The 22,514-nt window shown below is 43.1% G+C and overlaps 4 protein-coding genes and 2 long non-coding RNA genes across 8 annotated transcripts; 4 read left to right on the forward strand and 2 right to left on the reverse strand.

The window, feature by feature from the left end:
- Positions 1-208: 208 nt before the first annotated feature.
- si:ch211-207l14.1 (histone H3.v1) lies at positions 209-3,904 on the reverse strand. Its single transcript, XM_057027974.1, has 4 exons — positions 2,709-3,904; positions 2,112-2,336; positions 995-1,093; positions 209-753 (listed from the first exon to the last, which is right to left on the reverse strand). The coding sequence occupies exons 1-4, from the start codon at positions 3,012-3,014 to the stop codon at positions 646-648; spliced, it is 738 nt and encodes a 245-aa protein (XP_056883954.1). The 5' UTR covers positions 3,015-3,904; the 3' UTR covers positions 209-645.
- Positions 671-3,999, forward strand: LOC130523037 (uncharacterized). The gene is made up of 3 exons (XR_008949782.1): positions 671-766; positions 2,171-3,002; positions 3,904-3,999. It is a non-coding gene; the product is annotated as an uncharacterized LOC130523037 (long non-coding RNA).
- Positions 4,000-4,337: 338 nt separating this feature from the next.
- LOC130523020 (zinc finger protein 271-like) lies at positions 4,338-9,238 on the forward strand. Of its 2 annotated transcripts, none has more exons than XM_057027953.1 (12): positions 4,338-4,471; positions 5,324-5,526; positions 5,948-6,016; positions 6,121-6,216; positions 6,449-6,547; positions 6,654-6,777; positions 6,855-7,152; positions 7,232-7,269; positions 7,399-7,523; positions 7,629-8,136; positions 8,258-8,713; positions 8,815-9,238. In XM_057027953.1, exons 1-12 carry the CDS (start codon positions 4,459-4,461, stop codon positions 9,018-9,020), a joined length of 2,235 nt encoding a protein of 744 aa, XP_056883933.1. In that variant the 5' UTR covers positions 4,338-4,458; the 3' UTR covers positions 9,021-9,238. The 2 variants fall into 2 exon arrangements, with proteins under 2 accessions (XP_056883933.1, XP_056883934.1); XM_057027954.1 differs by having other exon boundaries at positions 6,124-6,216.
- Positions 9,208-14,746, reverse strand: f2 (coagulation factor II (thrombin)). Its single transcript, XM_057027955.1, has 15 exons — positions 14,582-14,746; positions 14,184-14,264; positions 13,931-14,010; positions 13,819-13,843; positions 13,356-13,421; positions 13,172-13,280; positions 12,765-12,901; positions 12,312-12,611; positions 12,103-12,216; positions 11,633-11,759; positions 11,372-11,539; positions 11,121-11,294; positions 10,856-11,034; positions 10,306-10,376; positions 9,208-9,391 (listed from the first exon to the last, which is right to left on the reverse strand). The coding sequence occupies exons 1-15, from the start codon at positions 14,652-14,654 to the stop codon at positions 9,236-9,238; spliced, it is 1,860 nt and encodes a 619-aa protein (XP_056883935.1). The 5' UTR covers positions 14,655-14,746; the 3' UTR covers positions 9,208-9,235.
- Positions 9,998-16,164, forward strand: LOC130523038 (uncharacterized). Its single transcript, XR_008949783.1, has 2 exons — positions 9,998-10,260; positions 15,876-16,164. It is a non-coding gene; the product is annotated as an uncharacterized LOC130523038 (long non-coding RNA).
- Positions 16,165-17,322: 1,158 nt separating this feature from the next.
- Positions 17,323-22,502, forward strand: fbxo3 (F-box protein 3). Of its 2 annotated transcripts, none has more exons than XM_057026843.1 (12): positions 17,323-17,478; positions 18,409-18,498; positions 18,630-18,793; positions 19,124-19,238; positions 19,319-19,523; positions 19,643-19,688; positions 19,813-19,897; positions 19,990-20,112; positions 20,182-20,297; positions 20,382-20,489; positions 20,588-20,670; positions 21,255-22,502. In XM_057026843.1, the coding sequence occupies exons 1-12, from the start codon at positions 17,387-17,389 to the stop codon at positions 21,339-21,341; spliced, it is 1,314 nt and encodes a 437-aa protein (XP_056882823.1). In that variant the 5' UTR covers positions 17,323-17,386; the 3' UTR covers positions 21,342-22,502. The 2 variants fall into 2 exon arrangements, with proteins under 2 accessions (XP_056882823.1, XP_056882824.1); XM_057026844.1 differs by having other exon boundaries at positions 21,258-22,502.
- Positions 22,503-22,514: the final 12 nt, after the last annotated feature.

A 22,514-nucleotide genomic window follows, 5' to 3' on the forward strand; every position in this document is an offset into this window, starting at 1 on the left:
AATTGTGAAAAATTACAAATTACCGACAGAATTTACTGACTAGCTCATTTTGTTATGATTGGAGTGCTATGGTCTCTGTCTCATCACATAAACTTCTCATAATTGACCTGCTGGTTGTGAGTTTTACATCTATGTAATTCAGAATTTAAAAAAAATTCCAAAATCTTGACAGGGTTTCACAAATCAAACAGGAAATCAAACAGGAATGTAGCAGCACAACATATTTATTTATTGATACCTGCAATAAAAACATGGTGAAATGTAGTTTTCACCAGAATGACAATATGTTTTTCCTTAAACTTTCTTTAAAAATCTTGACAACTCTCCTAAACTTGTAAAAACAATTAGTTAGTAATTAAATAAAGAAATCATTAAAAGAGCACTACCCTCCCCCCCCTCACAAACACATACACACACACACACACGCACACACACACGCGCACATCGACTCAAGTGAGGTTACTGTGGTTTAAATTTAAAATAGATCATTTGTATAGTCACTGCTACATTTATAAATAATGGACACCTGCAGATCCCTATCCTTATAAATCTAGAACAGATTTTAAATTCACTTATTAAATGCATTAATTTGTCATGTATCTTTATCCTTTTATCCATCACGCTGCACTATGACTGTGCTATGTTTCAGGGGACTTTGTCACGAGTGGAGCTCCAAAAGACGGGCTGTGGCATCGACACCTGGACACGACAGGTCGGACAGAATTGTTTCCTCCATAGCCACTCCTGGATACACTATGGAGACAAAGTGAGAGCATTTTTAGGAAGGGAGGACAGCTTGCCTGGTCTTCACGGGCCTGTTTGAGGGTTAACACGTGGTTTTAAGGTTAGAGTTAGAACTGGCTTTAGGTCAGAGTAATGATTAGGGTGAGTTGTGATTGTTTGTGTCAGGATAAGGCGCTGTGGGGGTATATTATGCTTATGAAAGTCCACAAAAATAGAAGTGAAAAGATGCCCAGGTGTGTGTGTGTGTTACCTCTTTGTGAAAGCTGTGAGAACACTGCAGTTCTGTGGTGCCGCCGGTTCCTTTACTCAGGTCATTGTGACAGATCAGACACACGCTGTCTGCATCGCTCTGTCATGCAAACAGAGGTTTTTTTAGTGACTGCATTGCTAACCGCTAATCATGCTTGAACTTCAATACATTTTCCCATAAAATGAACCCACAATTATATGTTGTCAGGGGTTGGTTTACAGCCTGGTCACAGGAAAAGAACATTTTGCAGCACTAAAAGCTTGAATATTTTTGTCAGGGATTAGAAAATTATTCTGCATATTTGGTAATTGCCTGCATGTTTAAGCCATTTATGTAATTGTTCAAAGCCCCAATTAGCAATTATGCTCACATAAGAGGATAATAATCGTGCTCATTCATATTTTATAGAAAGCATAGAGCCCATCTGACTAGAGCGACAACAAACATTATTAGCCATCTAAAGGTACTTCATTTTTCAAGGACTTCTATTTCTTTCAACGCATTAGTAATTTTGTAAAAAGATTATTCCAAAGTAACAAATGGATTCTCATGTATTTTTTGTCTCAGGATTACTGATGAACCAGATGAACTCAGTGCTCTTTGAACAAGATGACCAACTTAAGTTGTCCAATTCAAAATAAGTTACAGTTTCTGTAGTTACAGGCAAAATTCCAGGTCTTTCCAGGAATCAGCAAAGAATTCAGAGGCCACAACTGACTTTTCCAGTAACTTCTAAAACAAATATTTGGGCTATATTAGTTTTATTTTACAACTGTAGATGGTGTCCTTTGTGGTCATATTCCATCAGGCAGATGATGGCGATATAATAAGTGAAGTAGATGTTCATTGAATAGCACTTTTCCTTTTTTTTCAGTTTTTTGATCATCACACTATACATTAAATCTGGACGCCAAATGGTTCACCTATGTAATAAGATTGGAAGTAAATTAATGCAACAGTTGATTCTATGTATTTCCACAGCACAGGAAACATGAAATACTGTTTATTCTGATTTGCCATATGACCCTATGCCCATTTTGGCCTTAAGTCTGTGTTAGAAGTTGAATGAAGTAAATTCCTTTTTGTTCAAATCATTTCCATTGTTCTTTTTACCCACCAGTGACATGACGTTGCGTCTTCTGAATGTGGCCCGCTTCTCTGTTACTATGGTTTTAGGGATCGTGCTGATGATAGAGGGTCTTCTTTCGGGGGTGGGGGCAGTGGCTTCCTGTGGCAATGGGAGGAGACGCCGTGATGAGGACCGTCGCAGCAGCACGCTTGCTGTCACCGGGGCCCTCGTGGATGAGTGCAGACGAGACAGGTGTATGGACGAAAGTGCTGACTGGACAACACAGAAAAATTCAACGACATTGGCCAATTAGCGACTTGTAGTTACCAACAAGCTCCAGGCCAGTCTGAGGTTGAGTGCAAGCTGCATTTGATAGTCAACAGTTTCTTTTGTAATTATAATGCTCTGTTCTCTGTTATTCCCATAATGGCCTAGCACATCAAAATTCAAAAGACAGCATCGTCATCCAACTTGAAAATGACTTCACACATAGATTTAGTGTGATCTTGTATTGATGCATACTTTTACATTCAATTTCTGTGGATGCTAAAATTGTAAATTTCTTCAGACAAATCAAAGCAAGATGGCTCCTCGGTTTTATCTTTTCCATATTGAGTCGTAGGGTATTTAGGTGTGTTCTCTTACTGGACATGGCAGCGAAGCCCGACGGTCAGCCCTCATTTTCACTGGGGATTCTGTGGTGCTTCCGCTTTCAAGCTGTCCTGTTTCTGGGTCTTCTTCCTCAGCATCCTCTTTCTCTGGTTTCTCATGATGTTCCCCGCCCTTGTATTTCAGCATCCAAGCATTGAAAATTTTTGCATCTTCCTCGTCATCTTCTTCTTCCTTCTCTTCGTCTCCCTCCTGTTCCTCCTCTTCATCATCTACACTGAGATGGCTCAGGGGGTCTTCTGTGTCAGAGAATTCTTCAGCTTTTTCAAGGTCTGAATCCATTGCAAAAGTCTTGATATGGTAGTTTTTGACGACGCACAAAGGACTTAATATGGTTTAGCAATAAATTAATTCTATACCTGAATAAGTTTGATATAAAGTCACCTGGTTAGCTTGCAATCAAGCTAAACTTTACCCCAGGTGAAAATTAAAAATGTGGAATGAGCATCAATTCATCACAGCAATAAGATGGAATATTGATACTCTGATATACAATTGATTGTGTTTTGGATAAGACAAATGACAACTAAATTAGTCAGTGTGCTGTGCTAGGCTATTAGTAATAGTGTTGTAATTATGTAACAAGGCTGGCCGATTGTAGTGCTAAGATTTAAGCTTAACGAAATCACACGGTGCAGCTAATTTGACACCTAAATAAGACAAGCTGTCAAGTTTAGTCAGAGTATATAAAATAAATTTATCAGGACTATAATACCAGTGTGAATGCAATTTAGACTTTACACATCAAAGTACTGAATAGTTTAGCTGAAAAAACTACTTAAACATAGATCACAATTTCGATTCATTGATTCCTGCGAAAATGAATCCAAAATTAAATCAAAGGGATACAGCAGTGAGGAAAACTAAATTGTGCTTGTATGTAAGTGTCAAACTAACACTAGGCTAGCAGTCTAGTTAACAACCTATATCTATAGAGAGTGGAACAAGACAAGAGATGATCAAAGCAATATATGGACAGATTATCTGAGCTATAAATGGACAAGTCCAGTCCTGTGGTCGATCTCTCTCCTCTTTGTTTGCATCCATACAGACAAAAAATACAACTCCAAAAGAGCCACCAGTGTTCCTGATATACTCCACTGCTCCTGCTGTCTTTTGCCGTGGTCTTTCTTTTTCTTTTTTTTATGTCTGTTGCTGTGTTGTTTTACAGGCTGCTCTCACCAGAGCTCTGCTAATCCAGTTACTGAGCTCTAGGATGAAGAAGGGAGATTATTCCAGGGCTAATTACTGCATCTGTTTCAAACAGGTGAGAGGGGGATATTTCAAGCTCTTTTTTCTATTATTAAAACATTTAAGTAGGATATATAGATTTTTTGCATATATGTGCAACTAAAGCTTTAGAGTTCATTAATGTATATTTAATGACTTAAGACATTGTTTTGGTAGAATTGAAATGAATAACGACAATCCATATTTAATATAGTTATCACCAGTCTGCATAGGGAGAAATTATTAAACGGCTATTTAAAAACTGCTATAGAGTTTCTTGGGACTTAAATATTGATAGCATTTAGCTTAGCTTTTGGTTATTGCTTTAGATATAGCGCTGAAAAAAACCCAGCACGAAGCATCACGCACACAAGCATTAGGAAGTGTTCCGTGTGCTTCCGGTGTGCACCGGAAGTGCTGGTAGCTGGACTGTAAACATGAGTTAGCTGTTAGCCGATAGGTCAAACAAGTGCTGAAACTTGAAGAGTGTGACAGTATGCGTAGAATGGGTACGTGCTGCTTCAGTGTCATTACCAATTTATTTTATTTTTCATTTAAGAGACTGAGTAATCATGTTGCAGTCGAGTGTCGGTAACTACCTAAACTTCGAGCCTAACGTAACCGCATCCCTCCAAAACTGGATCAGTTTGAATCAAACAAGATAAACGTCAATGGATATGCATTATCGAATATTTTAATTGCCCTTTCGAAATTCCGGTTCAAGGTGTTTACGACTTCCAATAGGAGCAGCTTGTTCTTGTGCGTATCAGTTGCAGTGTTAACTGTTTTTTTTTAAAGTAACGGTTTGCTTTTGTTTGTTTAAACCTACTCATTTTCTACAGTTTTGGTGCATGTGAATGTCACACGAGAGTGCACGGCCTCACTCACGAATCTCATCATATTTTGTGCTGCTTATGATGGTAGAACTTGACATCAACATTTCCTCACTACTCCGGTTTGAGGAATTGTGTTCACACTGTCTTTTCCCATGGCCACATAATGAGACTAAAAGAGATCAGGGCAGAATAAACCTAATATTTAGTGATGTAACTGTACCCAGCGAGTTAGTTTACATATCAAATATATAAATTACCTTGCAGCTCTGTCAGACCAGATGTGTTTGGGGAGTAAGATAAAAATGTTTAATCATCTTTGTCTTGTTTTCTGAATAATTTACTCACTGTCACCACTAAGACTTTCCTATAAAACATTTGACCATTGCAGAATGTCTATTTATTTATCAATATAATATATATATATCGATTTTGGTGTTTGCAGTGGTAAAAGCACAGTTGCTGCAGACAGTGTCATCAGAGCTTTTAGCATCTGTGCTTTTCTTTATAATCCTCTCCCCTCTTCAGCCTCCCCTCCCCCTCTATCCTCTCTTCGCCTCCTCATCCCTCCCCTCCGCCTGCTGACGGCAGCGATGTGGCAGGTTGCACGACGGCAGAGCATGAAGAATTTGGTGATGTTGGAGGACTTTGTTTCCCTGGTGACTGAAACAGTCCCGCAGCTCCTAACAGAAAGACAGAAGAGTCTTCTGCTGGTGGCACTTAGAGCCAAGGTGAACGTTTGATGTCTCTTGCATGAATTACAAACAAGCCAGAACTTCCCTGAGAGTTGCCCAATTTCTAAATTGTGGTCTGACTTTGTCCTTGAATTTTTCTCTGTCAAATTCCTCTATAGACATTTCACCTCTTCTCCAAGAGGCTCCTTGTGTGCAATTTAGAGCTGAAGTTCTAAAGGTTATAAAAAACAAAAATGAAGTCCTCCCATATTTTCACTGTTTGCTTTTAGTTGTATGACTGGTTCTTTGCTCTGGCTGGCAATTTAACTATGTGTACCCAAGCGTAAATTTATGTGAATTTTTAATAAAACCAGTCGCTGCAGCTACACGTGACATGCAGATTGATGAGTGAGAGACACGAAATCCATCACAAGCGTTTTCATCTCTGTCACTTTTGCCTTCAACTATTTTAAAACAGGTTGCCCTCAGTGATGCAGATCCACAAGCTGTCCAAGCCCATTTCGGGAAAATCCACTCAGTTTCAGAGGTAAAAGAAAAATCCAAACAGGAGAGATATTTCTAATTTTTTTCCAGAACACAACTTTATTAATTTTGTTTCCTTCCCACCCGCCCGCCTGTGTGTTCTTCCAGCAGCCAGATGAAGAGGTGGACAAATGCTGGGCTGCTCTGTTGAACCTCAACAAGAAACTGACAGAGTGTCCAGCAGACAGACAGCGCCTTCTGGAGGTCAGGATGGACATTGCATTTGAGTCAGACAGCCTTATTTTGAAATACAGCATGTCTGGACCACCAATGTAATATCTTTTATCAATAACACAATTAGAAAATGATTAGCTCTAGGATATCGGAAAACATTTGGTTGTCTGGTGGTCTATTCACGCCTTGTTTGGATGAGGTTTCACTACCTAAAAGTGGTTTTGAGATGTATGTTTTCTAATAGAGGTTTTCTTATTCTCAGGAGGTCTTCAACTACAGTTTTGACTCTGCCCTCCAGTCCCTCATTTCTGATTTCCTTTACAAAATCGAGCAGCTGTTCCCTGTACCTGACTTCAAACAGGTCTGTATTGAATTTGACCTTGCAAATCAGCTGTGGAACATTAGAATAGAGCATAATTTGGCATGCCACTAGCTAACCTCTGCCAATAATCTGTCAATATTTTCAGGCTGCTTTCTGGCTCGAAACTGCTCCTGGAGTTGTGGATGATTCTATGCAGGAAGTCGACAGGGAGGATCTGAGAGAGCTGCTGACCAGTCAGAGCTATTCCCAAGAGCAAGCTGTAGCCACTGGTATTAAAATGGTTGAATTAAATAAAAGACTTTTACTTTTAAATTTTCTTATCATTTGTCTGTCTGTTTTTCTGCAGTGGACCAAAATACAGAAAACGTTCTACTCTCGGCCTGGTCTCACCCACTTTTGACCAAGCTGACCAATCCCGACTCTCCCACCACTTCCAGAGAGGTCCAGTCAGACCCTTTTCCTGACATGGTGCCTCCTGTCCATCTGGGTGTGGAGCTGGTAGAGGAGGAGGTGGTGGTGGCGCTCAACGAGGAGGAGCTGGAGGAGGTTGAGGAGGCCGTGATTGGTCAGGTCATGTCACCTGTGGATCAGGAGGCTTCGGAGGTAGGGGGTGATGAAGGTGCTGTCAATATGGAAGTTGACAGGTAAGACACAGGACTTCTGGAATGTCAGATTTGGTCCAGCTCATGTACAAAATCAGCCAATCACATTGTGCTTTTTCAGGTCAGAAGACAAATTTGCTGTCCAATCAGAAGACATAGGTATTTCTCTCACTCTCTCTTTGATTGCCTATCTGTCTGTCTGTCTGCCTGCCCGTCTGTCTGTCTGTCTGTCTGACACCTGGACAGTGGAATGAAAATGGATTTGTTTACTCCCTCTGACGTTTACAGGGAACCAATCACATCAATCGTGTTCTGAGGTCTTGGCGGAGCCTTTGTATAGTATGTCCCATAATTCCCAGCGGGTGGCGCACAAGTGTCCTCGGTGTGGGAAATGTTTTATATACCGTTCTCAGGTCAGTGGGACTCAGCAGGAACAAAATTAGGACCAGCTGTCCACAGAAAGAACCCAACAATTCTTTGAAACATACGCCTCATTCAGTGTTTTCTGGCATCCACAGGTGATTCGTCACTTGCGCACCAACAAGCTGTGTGCCCCAACATCCACGGTGGCCGAAAATGTCCCAGTGCAACTTAAACCTGGCCTTCAGGAAGAGCCTCCTGCGCAAGAATCCCACCTCCTGGAGCCCCACCCACTCAAAACCCATACGTGCTTCCAGTGCGACACCACTTTCAGAACTGACTCAGAGCTGCTGACGCATCAGCGCAGCCATCGCACTCGCACCGTCTACCAGTGTGACCTGTGTAAGAAAAAGTTCCACCACCTTGCCAGTCTGTCCAATCACAAACAAGCACATCTGGGCAAAAGTGGTTTCACCTGCAGCCGGGGTGAAAAGGAGATTAAGTCGAAGGAGCCGAGGGCGGCGCGGCTGCAGCCTCAGCTCATGTGCACGGTGTGCCACCAGACCTTCAGCTCCCAGAAGCTGCTGCTGCGACACTTGCAGACACACTCGGCAGAGGGGGTGGAGCCTTGCTACAGCTGCCGCTTCTGCGACCAGACCTTCTCAGGTAAGCCGCCACGGCTCTGACCTTGACCAGTCGTTGAGCAGTTCTCACTCTGCTGAGTCATGAATATAGCTCATTTGAAGCAAACTTGGATAATGATCCCAGATCTCTCACTGCTGTCCAGGGGTGACCCAGCTTCGGATCCATCAGCGCACACACACGTTCCGAGCATACAAATGTGACCAGTGCAGCAAAATGTACAGCTCTCTGACCGGCCTCAACTCACACAGGGCGAGCCACATCAACGAGAGTCGCTTCCTGTGCCCCCAGTGCGGCAAGTGCTTTAAAACCCGCGATGGACTCGAAGGCCACCTGAGGAGGCACGCTGGGGAGCGGCCGTATCGCTGCCCCCATTGTCCCAAAGATTTCACGGCTCTCGCAGGACTCAATGTGCACGTGCGGCGGCACACGGGCGAGCGACCTTATGTGTGTACAATTTGCAGCAAAGGATGGCCGTCTGGAGGAGATCTACAGAAGCACATGAGGACACACACAGGTGAACGGCCGTACGTCTGTGAGAACTGCGGGAAGGCCTTCACCCTCTCCTGTCACCTGACCGAGCACAGGAGGATCCACACAGGTAAAACACAGACGCCACCATGTAGCCGATGTGGAAACAACAATTCCAATTTTTCATCGGTACGTTTTTTTTTTGTTTCCTTCTCATTTTTGTGTCTTCAGGAGAAAAACCGTACTCGTGTCCGGAATGCGGAAAATGTCTCAGGAGGAAGTTTGACCTGAAGAAGCACATGTTGTCTCACAGTAGTGTTCGTCCATACACCTGCATGTACTGTTCTAAAAGCTACACCCGCAAAACTCACCTGAACAGACACCTGCTGACTCACAAGTCTGCCAACAGCCAGGAAGCCATAGCAGAGATGGTGTGATGAGGTGTGACGTGGGTTTGGTGACACGTGCAGCAACCACACAGCTGCAGAATAAAGACTGAGCCACAGCGGTCTCTTGGTACATTTTACTTTTGTTAAGATGGAGATTTTTCTTCTTGAGTAGATCGATCTTTTTTCTTTAATTTGCTTCATGTCATTTCTCCATCACATTACTGAACAAGTGTAATCATTGTGAATAAACTTTATTAACATTCTCATGAGTCGTCATTGTTGTCTGACTGCTCGATAACTTTCCTCATCCACTTGGTCATCCTGAAGACGTGAGTGTAGAAGCCGTACTTTCCATCCCGATCACAGCCCTCACCCCACGACACGATTCCCATCTGGTACCAGCGGTTCTCTTCTGGATGCTGCACAGAACATTTTACTTATGGAGGTCACAGAATTATCTGGTTTATGTGAATATCTCAACACAACTCATGAGGCAGGACCTTAGTGTTCCCGACCTCCCCACATCTGTTTCAAATCCCTAAAACATCTGGACATGCTCCTGATGAGATGAAAGATGGAAGGTCTTGGAGTGGAACTCATGGGTCATGTGTTGCACTGTGAAAGTGGGTGTAGTGAATCTTGTGGTTCTTGATTGGTCTGGAGGACAGGGCACTGAAATAGCATCAATGCTTTCATCATCCAGGTGCTGATGACACACTCCAGCCACGTGTGGCATTGCCCTGCAGGAGAACCCTTGGGCCACTGCATCAGTGCATGTGTCTGAAGAGCTCAGCCTGGCACCTAACAACACTCAGGATACCTCGTTAGCATATGTAAGCTAAGAGGTCCTCCAAGGGCATGTTTGCGCAACCATCACTGTCACATGTTTGCAGTCTGTTTCTGAAGGTTGGCCAGAAAGATGCAGGCGAGCAGCCCGTTAGAGGCAGTTCTCAAGTTCACCCTGGCACAAAGGAGCAGAGTGGTGCTGGATTGTTGCCCTCTTACAGCCCCCTCTGCTGGTGTACTGTCTTTACTTGACACTGTGCTGAGGGCTGCGGTAAACGACAGTATGCCATGCTAGAGGAACTGCTCTATCTGAGTGACCGCTGTGGGTTACGGATGCCACCAGATGCTACATTACTAGCGAGGGCTTTAAAACATATATGCAAAGCCATAAAATGAGGTGAGGGACATGGTCTGCAGCCAGCAGAAAACCACGTAAGGGCTTTTTGTTTCTGCAAACTGCCTCTTCTCTCCAACTGATTTCCAACCAGTTGCACATCAGAAGGTGAGATTCATTTCCCAAACACTGAAGAATATTGTCTGTTTTTACCTTCATAACGAAGGGTCCACCGCTGTCTCCCTCACAGGCATCGCCACGTTTGTTGTCCTCTGGTTTATAGCCTAAAAAAGTTGATAGAGTTTCAGAGTAGTTACAGATTACTTGAACATTTTGCAATTGTCAGCTGAAGCTAAACGACATGGCTCTTGGTGAACATAGCACAGGTGTCTCTCATTCAATTTACTGTGAGGCGTCGCTGACATTTATTATTACCCATTAACCCACTAATTGGCTGGAATCTGGTCTTGATTCTAAAGGATCTGGAATTAGCAAGGGGGGAGGGGACCATATCAGGTGGAAAATTACTATTAGGCAAATATGACTGAAATTAAAATGAGCTTGTTTGCACATTCATTAATAGCTTCTATCTATATAAGATGGCTCACAGTGTGAGGAAAGGTAGTTTTCAGTTTCATTTCAGCCCAGTTCTGGAGATAGTTGACTAATAAGTGCCAATTTTCAGTGGGATAACACATCTTGCTAAGATGGATGAAGACAAAGAGCTGTTGGGTTTCCTAAACTGATGTATCTCAGTCATTACCGGCACAGAACATGTTATCTGTAATCCTGATTGACGTGGAGCTGCGGCACACGTCCTCTTCTGCGATCGGTAGATGGATTTGTTGAAGGTTTGTGGGTAGATTTCTTGCTGCTGGGTTAAAGCTTTCCTTGAGGTTTCCCCAGCCAGTGACTCGACCCTTAAACCCCGTGGTCATCAACCTGCCAGTAAAAAAAAAGAAGTATACACCTTGGACATATTTGGACTGTTCCAGTCAGGGGAGGGTGTTTGCAGAAGTTGCTCTTACATCCTGGCGACCTTCTTGTCCGGCAGACAGATCGGGTGGATCACATTGCTGAATGGAATTGGCCGTCTGAGGTGCAGCAGAGCGATGTCACGGTTCAGGTTCTCCTTCCAGTTGTACTTTGGGTGGACGATTATTCGGTCGACCACCATTATCTTCTCGATGCCTTGCTCAAACCTGAAAATTTGCGAAGGCTCCAATGAGGCTCATTAGCAACCTGATGTAGCTGAAAAGTCATGGCCAGGAAGACCTACTTGGCCCTGTTGTGTTTGCCCAGGCGCACCAGTATGTCAGACGCGCTGAAGTTCTTGTTCCAGGGTGGGTAGAGGATGCAGTGTGCTGCAGTGAGGACCCACTCATTGCTGATCAGACTGGCTCCACACAGCAGCTCCTGTGGGCTCCGTTTGTACAGCATCACCTGCCTGCGGATGGCATCATCTCTACTTCATCCTTGCATCACAAGGCAACTTCCACGTGATGTGGTTGCCAAGGTGACACGGTTTAACTGTTCCTACCATGGTGCTGAAGCCACCTCGGCTTCGTCGCCGCCCACGATGCGTTTCTCCCGGTAGGACTGCAACAACTCGTCCTCGCTGGCGTCCTTGTTGTTTATCTGTTCAAACAGGGGTCGCCGTCCACACTCTGATGCAAACAACCAAGTGACTCGGTCAATATTCCACTCAACCAGTTGGACAACAGATCAAACCATTAGTTGTCCTCTCAGAACATATGGTTCTTAAAATGATCATCAATAGCATTATCGTCATATTGGAAACCGCCAACCAGTTTAACCTTTTAAATCTACTCAAATACCTTCCACCCCTCCATTTTGGAAAGCTAGAGTGGCTAAAGCGATTTGTTATAGCTCACCAGTAATGATTTTAAGTCTGTTATGTCCATTCTAGGCTCGAGTACAAGCCTGTCAGAGCAGTTGAGTTAGGTATAGTTCTAATTCTTTGAGCGTTAAAATTAGCCAGTGGTTTACCGTCTTCTCCTTCTCCAAATGTACGGGGATTAAAAAATCTTTTCTTGGAAGAGGATAGGGTTGTGCGCTGCTGGGCTCCAGTATCCAGCGTCTCTTCCTGACTGAGTAAGTCCTCTGTGTGGGAGGTAAACAGAGACAGATGCTTCACCCACAACCTCCATCCATGTGCTGCGGTCGGACCGCGACTTTCTTTGGTGATGTCATTATACCGCACACTGGAAGGTCACAGTAGTCGACTATCACTTTCCCAGAAGCATTCACGTAGCACCAGGGGCCCTCTGGATCTTTGTCGGGGTTTCGACACTTGTTACCAGGCAGGTTGATATCAGGATTGAAGCCCTTATTCTGGCTGAGGGTCACGACTTCAGGAGAGGACCACTTCAAACAGGCGTGGCCCTTCGCTGAGACATCCAGGTCACCAACGTAGTCTACGCCATAGTTTGAAATGCACGAAGAATGGATAGTTTTGAAGTGTTTAGGGGTCAGAGTTGGTGGAACGAAGGCTTCTCCTGGAATAAGAAAGACCTGGGCTGGTCACTGATGTTATTAATGACAAGAAAAGTGGATCAAAGCAATCAAAATCTTTGCATCCACAACAGTACTTTAGAACAGTACTTTGGAACAGAAGGTTCTGCGGGTTTGTAGTGCTCGCAGATACTTGCCACATATGGGAACCCTGCAGGTCTCCTTTTGGACTGTGGGGTCTGTGGTGAAACACCAGGGTCCATCCGGACTGTTGTTTGGGTTACGGCAGAAGTTCTCCTGGAGGATGCTGTTTGGCTCTGAAGCATTGTACTCCCTAGAAGTAAGCAGATAGGAAAAACTGGTTAACATGACTCGGCCTTTATGAACACCATGGCTTGGGACGCTGCCCTGGAGCCAGAGTGGGACTGGGATGTGTCAGGTGTAGGTGTTCATGGGCTTCAACTGATCTTGGCCTAAAAAAAGGACTATGGGGAAGCTTGGACAATTGGACAATTGTCTCGTTTCTGCTCAGTGGACTTCAGTGATCAAGATCTGATCAAGGCAAACTCCTTGTAATTGCTTGGAAATAAGCATTTTTTTGCACCTCATTATGGGATGTGGGAAGCTGTGTTTCCAGTGCTGACACTGAATTCCAGATTTTGAGATGTTGACATTTCCTGCGTAGTTTAGTCCTCTGCCAGAAATGCAAAACCCTGAAAACACACAAACTGTAAGCACACATTCCCACATGAATCAACTAAAACTATTTTCTGCCAGTTCATGTTTACCATCTATACACTCTTTGAAAGCGATGATGTTGGCTTCTGTTCTCGGCAGCTGATTTCCATTACAGTCTGTGAGACAGACAGGCAGACAGACAGTTGGACGTGTGTACTCAGTGTTGCGATGTGTGTGCGTGTGTGTGGGTGTGTGTGTGTGTGTGTGTGTGTGTGTGTGTGTGTGTGATGAACTTTGTTCATGTTTGCAATACCACTGACTGTTTAAACTTTCACAACTGGCCCAAAATTGAAACTCTTTGAGACCTTACTCCCCATCTCCTGAAGTAGTTTTTAGTTCTAATTTGTGTTAATGAAAATTGTTTTTTGTAGTATAAACAGAATCTGAATCAGACTAAACAGTTAAACTCCAATGCTAGGCTAGGCTATGCTAAAATGGTGTTTGCCGCTGCTCTGGACATGCTGGCAGCCAAACTGATCACTTTATTTCATACTTTGAACTTGTGTTGCTCACCCAGATACTTCTTCCAAAAGGCTTCCTGGAAGGGCAAAAATCAGTCTGGATTAGTTTACTGAATTCAGTTTTCCTGATGCTGTGATGAAATTCGAGCACAGCGGGGTTGTACCGTCGTATCCGGCTGTTCAAACACCTCTCTGGCTTCTTCCTGGTCACACATTTCCTCCATACACTCTCTCTCAAGGTTTCCTGGGGTTGAGAATACATAATAATACATCAGAACAGCCTTTAACTCCTCCTGGTGCGTCTGGTGAAGATGGAACTGAGTAGTCATGGTAACTAATCAGTTATCTGTGCACTTTTGGTGGGGCACAGAAGAAACAAGAAAATCACTTGTACCGTAGTAGAGGAGTACTTCTCACCTGCTTTTATCTCCTCAAACATCTGATTGGCCCGTCGGCTCCTGACCAGCACCTGTGAGGCTGAACGGCTGCTGAGGAAAACTGCCAACAATCAAACCGACAACATTAAGAGGACTTGAATTCGCCTGAAAGTGTTACATTTATTCCCAAAGCTGCCAGGTACACAAGGACATATTTATCTGTTCGAGCTTGTTTAGAACTGAAGGAGCTTTCGTGTAAAAGTACGACACATTCAAATACATTCTGATCCCAGGACTCTGAACCGTGTTTTTATACAGCCCTTTAATGTTAGCTTAATGTTACAGTCTCACAATGATCATGACGCTTGCATTATTTTCCATCAATAACCTACTTCTACTTGAATGACTCTGTAGTAATCAGAATATAAAATAAAGTACCATGATTGGCCAGACAGCTGTGCAGCAGGAACAGCAGCAGGACGGTGAGCGGTTTAACTGTTGGTCCCGCCATGATTCAGAACTCCCATCAGAACCTCAGAACCAGCAGTGTCTGTGTTTCTTCAGTTCTTCTTCTCTCTCTCTCTCTCTCTCTCTCTCTCTCTCTCTCTCCTCTCTCTCTCTCTCTGGTGGAGCAGTTATTGATCACAGGGTCAAAGTTTGAGCTGGACTGATGAGTCAGACATGTTTAATGTGATTCCTCATGTTTACTTTGACTTAAAACCTATTTGGACTTACAGGAAGTATGAAGTACCAAAGTACTTGTACTCTTTAAGAGGGCAGTATTTTTTACTTTTATACCTCACCTCAGTAGTTGATCAATTACTACACAATTCAATGGTGTGAGTACAATAGTCAGATCTTACCCAAAGACAAGTGTTACCTGATGGTGACGCTTAAAGCAGTATCAAAATCCCTGAGATGTGCAATGGCTGAAGAAATATGAGTGTCGACATGATAATGAGGAGTGAGTGGATGAACTTTTGTTCTTGAGCAGCTTTAGGAGGATATATGGCTGCTAAGGTCAGAGGTCGAGTCAGCGCCAAACCTGTGCTGGGGTGGGGGTGAGACGGGTCACATAATCTCCCAGCTGGTGTCTTCATACTCATTAGAAACAGAGATGAAACTACATAAATAAGATTTATAAAAATTGTTGGAAGCCTTAAAAACAGATTGTCGTTCTCTTAATCTCTGTTTGTTCTGTTTGTGTCTTACTGTGCAAATATTTATGCACAGATACGGAGGTGAAAGTCTTTCCCTACAGTTTGATCTGGTCGTACTAGAAACACAAAAGAGATGTTTTCCAAAGTTTTACTCCATATACTACAGTCTAGAAATGATCTGGTCCAACAAAATCTGCACACTATAACACATGCCAATAAAGAAAGAAATAACTCCACAAAAAAGTGTAAAAAAAAAAAAAAAAAAACACAAAAAAAACACACTAACTATTTTACATAATTTCCTATCAATTAAAGTCGTAAATTTAAAAAAGTGATTTTTTTTTAATGAACATGATTTTGACGAAATTTCGTTTGTTAAAAATATTTGTCGGTGGACAATCAAACACTAGGTGGCGGTATTTAACATTTGCGTTGTTTTCCAGCCATTGTTCAAAAGAACCGCGAAGAAGAATAAGTGCCGAAAAGTTGAAAGATGGGGAGTTAAATGGAGTCTCAAGTTTTCATGTGAAAAAACAAGGGTGATGGTTTTTTCTGTCCTGTTCTTTCTCCAGGGAGCGTGGTGGAGCCATTTTCCTACAGCTGTCGCTGGTGACAGTCACGCCTGCTGCCGATTGCTAATCTACTGACTATTGAGGCCCTGGGCTCCTGGTCACCAGTGTCAGATGTTCCATCAGCTTTGTGGTCGATGTGGCCTCTGAGATTTGATTCATTTGATGTTTGTGATTTTGGAATTGTTTCTTTGTTCTTTACTTCACTCTAATGGTCACCACGCCTCCCTCCGAAGAATCGTGCAGCGTTCAAGACTTCTTTCATTTAAAATAAACCCTTTTGTTTCCTGTCTGCATCCGGGTCCTGTTCGAGCTAAACCTGAACAATGAGGTGGCCAAGGATATGGGGGTGGGGGGTCTAGTAGTCTGGTTATTGGAGAGTTGACAGTAGATTTGGAGCTTCTCAAAGTCAAGCACAGTAAGAAGAGCTCTGATATTAAAAGTGAGTTTTACTATATTCTGGACAGCAGATATAAGAAATGTATACAGATGTGTCAAAGAACACACAAACCCATAGTGCAGTGATTCAGTATCCGCATTAACAAGTATCAAAACAGTGTCAGCAAGTCATCCAGGTTTAGTGATAGATATAATAGAGTACAGAAAATGTTTAGGGAAAGTGCTTAGTGTTGTTTGTGGCAAAAGAAGTGATGTTGAAAGGGAGGTCAAATTGTCAAAGTCAGAAAGGAAGAGTATTGTATGGAGGAAAGCAATTGAGAGGTGGCAACAGAATTGGGAGGCATTTTTTTCAATACAAAGGACGGTCAACTCATCGAGAAGGGGAAATAACAGAAAGGAACAGGTCGTAATAGCAAGATTACAAATAGGGCACAGCAATATAAATAGTACCTTATATATTGTGGGGAAACATACAAGTGGGTTGTGTGAGCATTGGAGACAACAGAACATGGGCTTTTGGTATGTGGGCGGTATGGTGAGGAGAGGAGGCTGAGGGAAGGACTGAGGAGGATTGGGATGGATGGTGGGGACGAGAGAGGCATTTTGAGATGTTAGGGTTAGAGAATTCAGACGGAAGGAAGGAAGTTTTTAGATTTTTTTTTTTTTTAGACTTTAGATAGCTTCTTCCCCTCTGCCGTCAGGCTGCTGAACACCAAGTGACTTATCACTTAAGCACCATGTACAGCAGCCAGTCGGACTCACGAACAATACATCACATTACTCCTGCATTGACCTGCACTATTTCTTACTATTTATGTATATACTGTATATATGTCTTATTTTATTTTATTTATCTTATTCTAGTGTTGTCTTCTTTATGTTGAATGTCGCAGCGTCACACCAAGACAAATTCCTAGCTTGTGTAATACTGTGTATTACATGAACAATGGCAATAAATCTGATTCTGATTCTGATTCTGATTCTGACACCGGAATATTGCAAAGGCCGTAAAGAAGAGTAGAGGACATACACGTCGGTAGGTGGCAGTCATGCAGCAGCTTGGACGCGAACTGCCCTTAAAACCAAAAGAAGAAGAAGAAGAAGTGCCGATAACAATGGCAGCTTCCGCGGAGTTACGGGTGGATCAGCTCCCCGCAGATCCGTTGCTTCACATTTTATCCTTTCTCAGCTTCAGAGACCTGATCAAGTACGTAACTGACTATTTGGTTACAAATGGCTACAGGCAGGAGAAAGTGACCGTAAAAATGACGGCATTAAATAAGTGAGTAAGCTGCAGAAGACGAGCGTCAGGCGGCTAACGTCAACACGGACGAACCAGAGCAGTGAAAGTACAACTAAGTGGATCCACCGTGACCCAAAACACACATAAAAGATAATATTTGTGGCCTGTGATGTATAAAGTCGACTTTAGAATTTAGTCATTTAGCTGTCACGTCCAGTTCATGTTGTTGCCGGTTAGAAATGCGGGGTTTCTAATGAGCAGCAGACGGGTTTTCTGACATTTAAGTGGTTTTGTGGTCATTTCAACTTAAATACAGACATATATATGTAGCGACATAAATAAAGTCATGAGAACAAACCAAACGTAGATTAAAAAGCCACATCGTGATAAAATGATGAATACTAACTAGAGCTTGTTAGCTGTTGTTAGCTGCTAATTGTTAAGTGAACCTTTTAATCCCATCGAGTTTGTTGGAAACATCTTTTTTGTTAAAAAAAATCATTACACTCATTTTGATTATTTTCAGTGGTGTACTCAGGTTTAACAAAATGTGAATAAATGCTGTCATTATCTTTATTTCAAAAGAGATATTGGGATATAAACTTTGAACAAGATGAAATTTAGCAGATCCCAACACACTGTTTTATTGTGGTGTAATGATCCATCGAAGCGTGTTTGTTTTTGTTGTAAAATACCACATATAAAGTCCCCTAATGGTGCAGGTCTTGCGATATTGTATTATTATAAGACTGTAATTAATTTACGTGTTAAAAGTGCTTCATTTAAAATCCCACCAGAAAGTTTTCCCCTTCTTTGTGTGCATTTAGTTCACCTTTGTATTTGTTAGTAGTAATTGTGTGCGTGTGTGTGGGGGTGTGTGCGTGTTTTCTGTAGTTGCAGTTATGTCAACAGAAGGATGAATGAATTGACCAAACACAACCCACTATGGAAAACACTTTGCTCCAAACACTGGCTGCTGACAGAGTAAGTCCTTTTCACTGCATCTATCCTATGCATTTGTCCAAAAAAAGCAAAGTACTCGCTTTTAACTTTTGTAAAGGCAATTATTTCATTAAATCGAAAACTCAACACGATTCCTGCCTGGTCTTGAACAGCGCAGACCGGGTGCTGAGCGGCACATCGTGGTACTGTCTCTTCAGACAGTACTACAGGGACCTGGGCCGATACATCACGTACTACCCGGTGTTGAAGAGAGCCTGGGAGCAGCTGAAGACCTTCCTGCAGCAGAGGTGTCCACGCATGATCGCATCGCTCAAAGGTGCTGATTACAAGTCTTTAAAGTGGTCAACTAAAGTGGTCAACTAAAGTCAGACGAGTTGAGCACTTGGATTTCTTTCCTGGAACATTCATGTTATTTATTTGTTATCTCAAGATTGATAGGTTTGGGGATTGGTCGTCAGTTTCAAAGGGTCTTTAAAATTTTAAAGCTAAAATCTTTTTATGTGAAGAAAAAGACATTTTTGGCTCTTATGGCACAAAGTAAAAAAGTAACACAAAAGTACTACAAAACCAAACCTACACCTGTGTAAATGTAAAATAACTTGAACGTCAATGTCGATAGAACGTTAAGTGTAATCTCCTCCGCCAGAGGGCGCCACCGAGCTGGAGCTTAACAACATCGAGGCTCAGATCAACGGCAGCCTTCCGAATGATTACCGCTGCTCCTACCGCATCCATAATGGACAGAAGCTGGTGATCCCAGGGTCAGTATCTCTCTGACAGCAGCTCCCAGGCCCAGCCCACCTGTCCTCCAACACTCTCCTTCCTGTCTTTGGGTCCGCAGGCTGATGGGCAGCATGTCGCTGTCAAATCACTACCGCTCAGAGGTGCTGCTGGACATAGAAACAGCAGGTGGAGGCTTCCAGCAGAGGAAGGGGATGAGACACTGCCTCCCACTCACCTTCTGCTTCCATACCGGCCTCAGCCAGTACATGGCCCTGGAGTCCGCCGAGGGGCGCCACAAGTTTGAGAGCTTCTACCCCTGTCCTGTACGTAAGCTTCCTCCACATTTGTAATGCACTTTTTCTGATTGTTTCACCGCTAAATGCAACAGGCTCGGAGTAGAGATGTCACAGTTTAACTAGCGTGAAGCATTTTTATGTTTCAGGACCAGACGGCTCAGGATCCCTCAGCCATTAACATGTTCATCACAGGTCTGTTTCTTGTGTAGAAATGTCCTTAAAAACACATCAAAGCCTCACAACACTATAATTAGAAACAATTCACAGTATCTCCATTACAACAGCTAAGTTTGTGTTTTCATGTCTGTGTGTTCAGGTTCCAGTTTCCTCGATTGGTTCACGACCTACGTCCACAATGTGGTCTCGGGGGATTTTCCAATAATCAGAGACCAGATCTTTAGGTAAAATCTGCTCATTTTCATCTTTATTTTTTCCAAATACAGTAAATACTCTTTCCCGCCATGACGGCCTCCTGTGATTATTACTCCTGCAGGTATGTGCACGATAAGGGTTGCGTGGCGACCACCGATGACATCACTGTTTCTGTATCTACTTCTTTTCTCCCGGAACTATCGTCGGTCCATCCGCCACATTTCTTCTTCACCTACCGTGTCAGGTATCCGTCAGTCTTTCCGGTCCGTCAGCACAGGTTCCTCCTCTGTTGTAACAGCAGTGCCTGTTTCAGAATAGAAATGTCGAGCAAAGCATCGCCTGAGGCTGCCTGTCAGCTTGATAGCCGGTACTGGAAAATCACCACTTCCGACGGCAATGTGGAGGAAGTCCAGGGGCCCGGTGTGGTTGGTATGCTGCTCGGGTCACATGATCGTTTGGTACAGTCATGATGGGCTGTTGCTCCAGGCTGATCCAGGCTGTTGGTGTTTACAGGAGAGTTCCCGGTCATGAGACCTGGAAAAGTCCATGAGTACTCCAGCTGCACCACCTTCTCCACCCACTCGGAGTACATGGAGGGTCATTACACCTTCCACCGGCTTGGTAATGTCCAACCGTCACTTCCTGTTTAGAGGGGTTAGGGTCCTCACCTGTGTAAAATAATCATCACAACAATCCTGAACTTGACTTTTATCTTTCAGCAAATAAAGAGGAAGTTTTCCAGGTGGCCATCCCTCGCTTTCACATGGTGTGCCCCTCCTACAGAGAGCCAGCGGGTCGAACGGTAGTACGCAGTTAAACATACCTCCCACAACGTACTGTTTTATGAGTAACACGATGACACAAGTTTCCAAACTAAAGTCAGATTACAAAAGAGAAATTATTCATCTGTCTATCTGATGACACTTTGACAGACAGACGGACGGTTGGGGTCAAAGGGCCTTTACTCCAGCTTTTTTTGCAAGGCTCTGTCAGATTGGATGGGGAACAGATTTTAGCATGTTCAGTTATGGATTTGGCCACAGCTGTGATTTTTAGGACCCTTGTTCTACTTGAACTTTCCCGTCTGCATCTGGGTGAACGCCGGTAAAGTCCTCTCATCATTTAAGAAGTCAGGCAACAGTTGCCATCCGCAGAGTTTCTCCCATCTCAGCTGTGGAAACGTCTGTTTTGGTTCCCAGAATAATGCACCTTTGCCTTCCATTGCAAGCAACACAAAAGTAGCTACACATGTTTGTACTGCCCCCTTCTATTTCTGGAGGTATCCTCAACAGTTATTTCAAAATTGAATCAGTGAAGAATTGTCTTAAAAAAACAAAACTCTTTCTTGTCCCCCATGTGTCTTAATGGTCCCGATGTTGTCTCCAGCAGAAGACCTCGTCCAATTACATGTCTCATCTGGATGACAACGGCGAGGAGGACTGTGACGGAGACAGTGACAGTTCAGCGACCTGAGAGGAAACATGGCTGCCGTGGAGGAGTGCGGTGCCCTCGCCACTTGGACTGCACCTCTCCTGTGACGTTGTCAGGGAAACCAGAGGGACTGTCAGTAATTTAAGGTCTGATTGATGGCTTAAAACTGTCATGGTGGCCTGAGTGGTTGTCCGACAGCAGGGGTAAGGTAGTACCAGACAAAACCAGACTGGACAGAATTGCATTACGTTTTTCCCAAAACGGTCTCATTTAAACTTGGACAGCGTGGCTTTAAGTTTATTGACAGCAGAAATGCAAAATAGCTGTCGTCTTTTTACAGTTTTCAGCTTTGTTTGATTTCTGTCAGGTTTAAGACCTGTGGGCCAGGCAGGAGAGAGTCTGAGCCTCACGGGAACCCACTGTTGGATATTTTAGATTTAAAATTTGCTGCCATGGTTAAAGTTCTTCTGAAGAATTTTCATGAAGTTTCTTACAGCATTAAATGAGCCTCTTCTTGCACGATAAATTCTGTTTTTTTCCCAAACGTTAACAATTAAAACAGTTTAGTCTGTTAAAATGCAAGTGAACCTTTCTGTCCTTAATTCTGCGCAAAAACACCTTTCCTTATTTTTAAATATGAAATTATTATTTCATTAATTTTGTTCATAGCTGCACTGATTTCATAGCCTCCAGCTAAGTATTAGCATTAAATTTGTAATTTGTGACGCTAATATTTCCTGTACTAAAAAGGTCAAATATTGCCATTGAAATAGAAATGTAACTCCATAATTTCCCAATGAAGCAGTGCCGAAATAATGCTTATGTTTACAGGGATGTCAGAACAGTAAAAATGCTCATTTATGTAATCCTGACATGGCAATTTTTACTTTTTATTCACATGCAACAGCTCCAGTCTGATATATGCAGAGAAAATATCAATTAGCTGCCTGTCAGATTAGCAGGAAGAGGCGGGGCCATGCATCACTACCAGCAGTGGAAAATGGATCAACAGTGGTGGGATTTCTTCTTCTATGCTCACAAACCTTTGTTTTTATTTCCAGGATGTGATTGATTATATTTGTGTTTTTTGGTTATTTCTTCTGTTTATGGTGGAGGATGTGTCTGCACAAAACTTTATTGGTCAGTTTATTGTTTTGATGAATAAAAACAGATTTTGCAGGGCTGCTGTTTCCTGTCAAACAACCTCAGATTATT

Source organism: Takifugu flavidus, chromosome 3, assembly GCF_003711565.1.
Source record: "Takifugu flavidus isolate HTHZ2018 chromosome 3, ASM371156v2, whole genome shotgun sequence".
NCBI classification, from domain to species: Eukaryota; Metazoa; Chordata; class Actinopteri; order Tetraodontiformes; family Tetraodontidae; genus Takifugu; species Takifugu flavidus.

What these genes read in the sequence shown, in the direction of transcription:
- fbxo3 (XM_057026843.1), top strand. Translation starts at nt 17,387, where the DNA reads ATGGCAGCTTCCGCGGAGTTACGGGTGGATCAGCTCCCCGCAGATCCG. An exon ending in AGCTTCAGAGACCTGATCAA is followed by an intron (nt 17,479 to 18,408) that starts GTACGTAACTGA and finishes TGTTTTCTGTAG; the next exon opens with TTGCAGTTATGTCAACAGAA. An exon ending in GAGAGCCAGCGGGTCGAACG is followed by an intron (nt 20,671 to 21,254) that starts GTAGTACGCAGT and finishes TGTTGTCTCCAG; the next exon opens with CAGAAGACCTCGTCCAATTA.
- f2 (XM_057027955.1), bottom strand. Translation starts at nt 14,654, where the DNA reads ATGGCGGGACCAACAGTTAAACCGCTCACCGTCCTGCTGCTGTTCCTG. An exon ending in CAGCTGTCTGGCCAATCATG is followed by an intron (nt 14,265 to 14,581) that starts GTACTTTATTTT and finishes GATTGTTGGCAG; the next exon opens with TTTTCCTCAGCAGCCGTTCA. An exon ending in CTTTTGGAAGAAGTATCTGG is followed by an intron (nt 13,422 to 13,818) that starts GTGAGCAACACA and finishes TCTGTCTCACAG; the next exon opens with ACTGTAATGGAAATCAGCTG.
- si:ch211-207l14.1 (XM_057027974.1), bottom strand. Translation starts at nt 3,014, where the DNA reads ATGGATTCAGACCTTGAAAAAGCTGAAGAATTCTCTGACACAGAAGAC. An exon ending in GACGCAACGTCATGTCACTG is followed by an intron (nt 1,094 to 2,111) that starts GTGGGTAAAAAG and finishes TTTGCATGACAG; the next exon opens with AGCGATGCAGACAGCGTGTG. An exon ending in CTCACAGCTTTCACAAAGAG is followed by an intron (nt 754 to 994) that starts GTAACACACACA and finishes TTGTCTCCATAG; the next exon opens with TGTATCCAGGAGTGGCTATG.
- LOC130523020 (XM_057027953.1), top strand. An exon ending in TGGTGGCACTTAGAGCCAAG is followed by an intron (nt 5,527 to 5,947) that starts GTGAACGTTTGA and finishes ATTTTAAAACAG; the next exon opens with GTTGCCCTCAGTGATGCAGA. An exon ending in GCACAGGAGGATCCACACAG is followed by an intron (nt 8,714 to 8,814) that starts GTAAAACACAGA and finishes TTGTGTCTTCAG; the next exon opens with GAGAAAAACCGTACTCGTGT.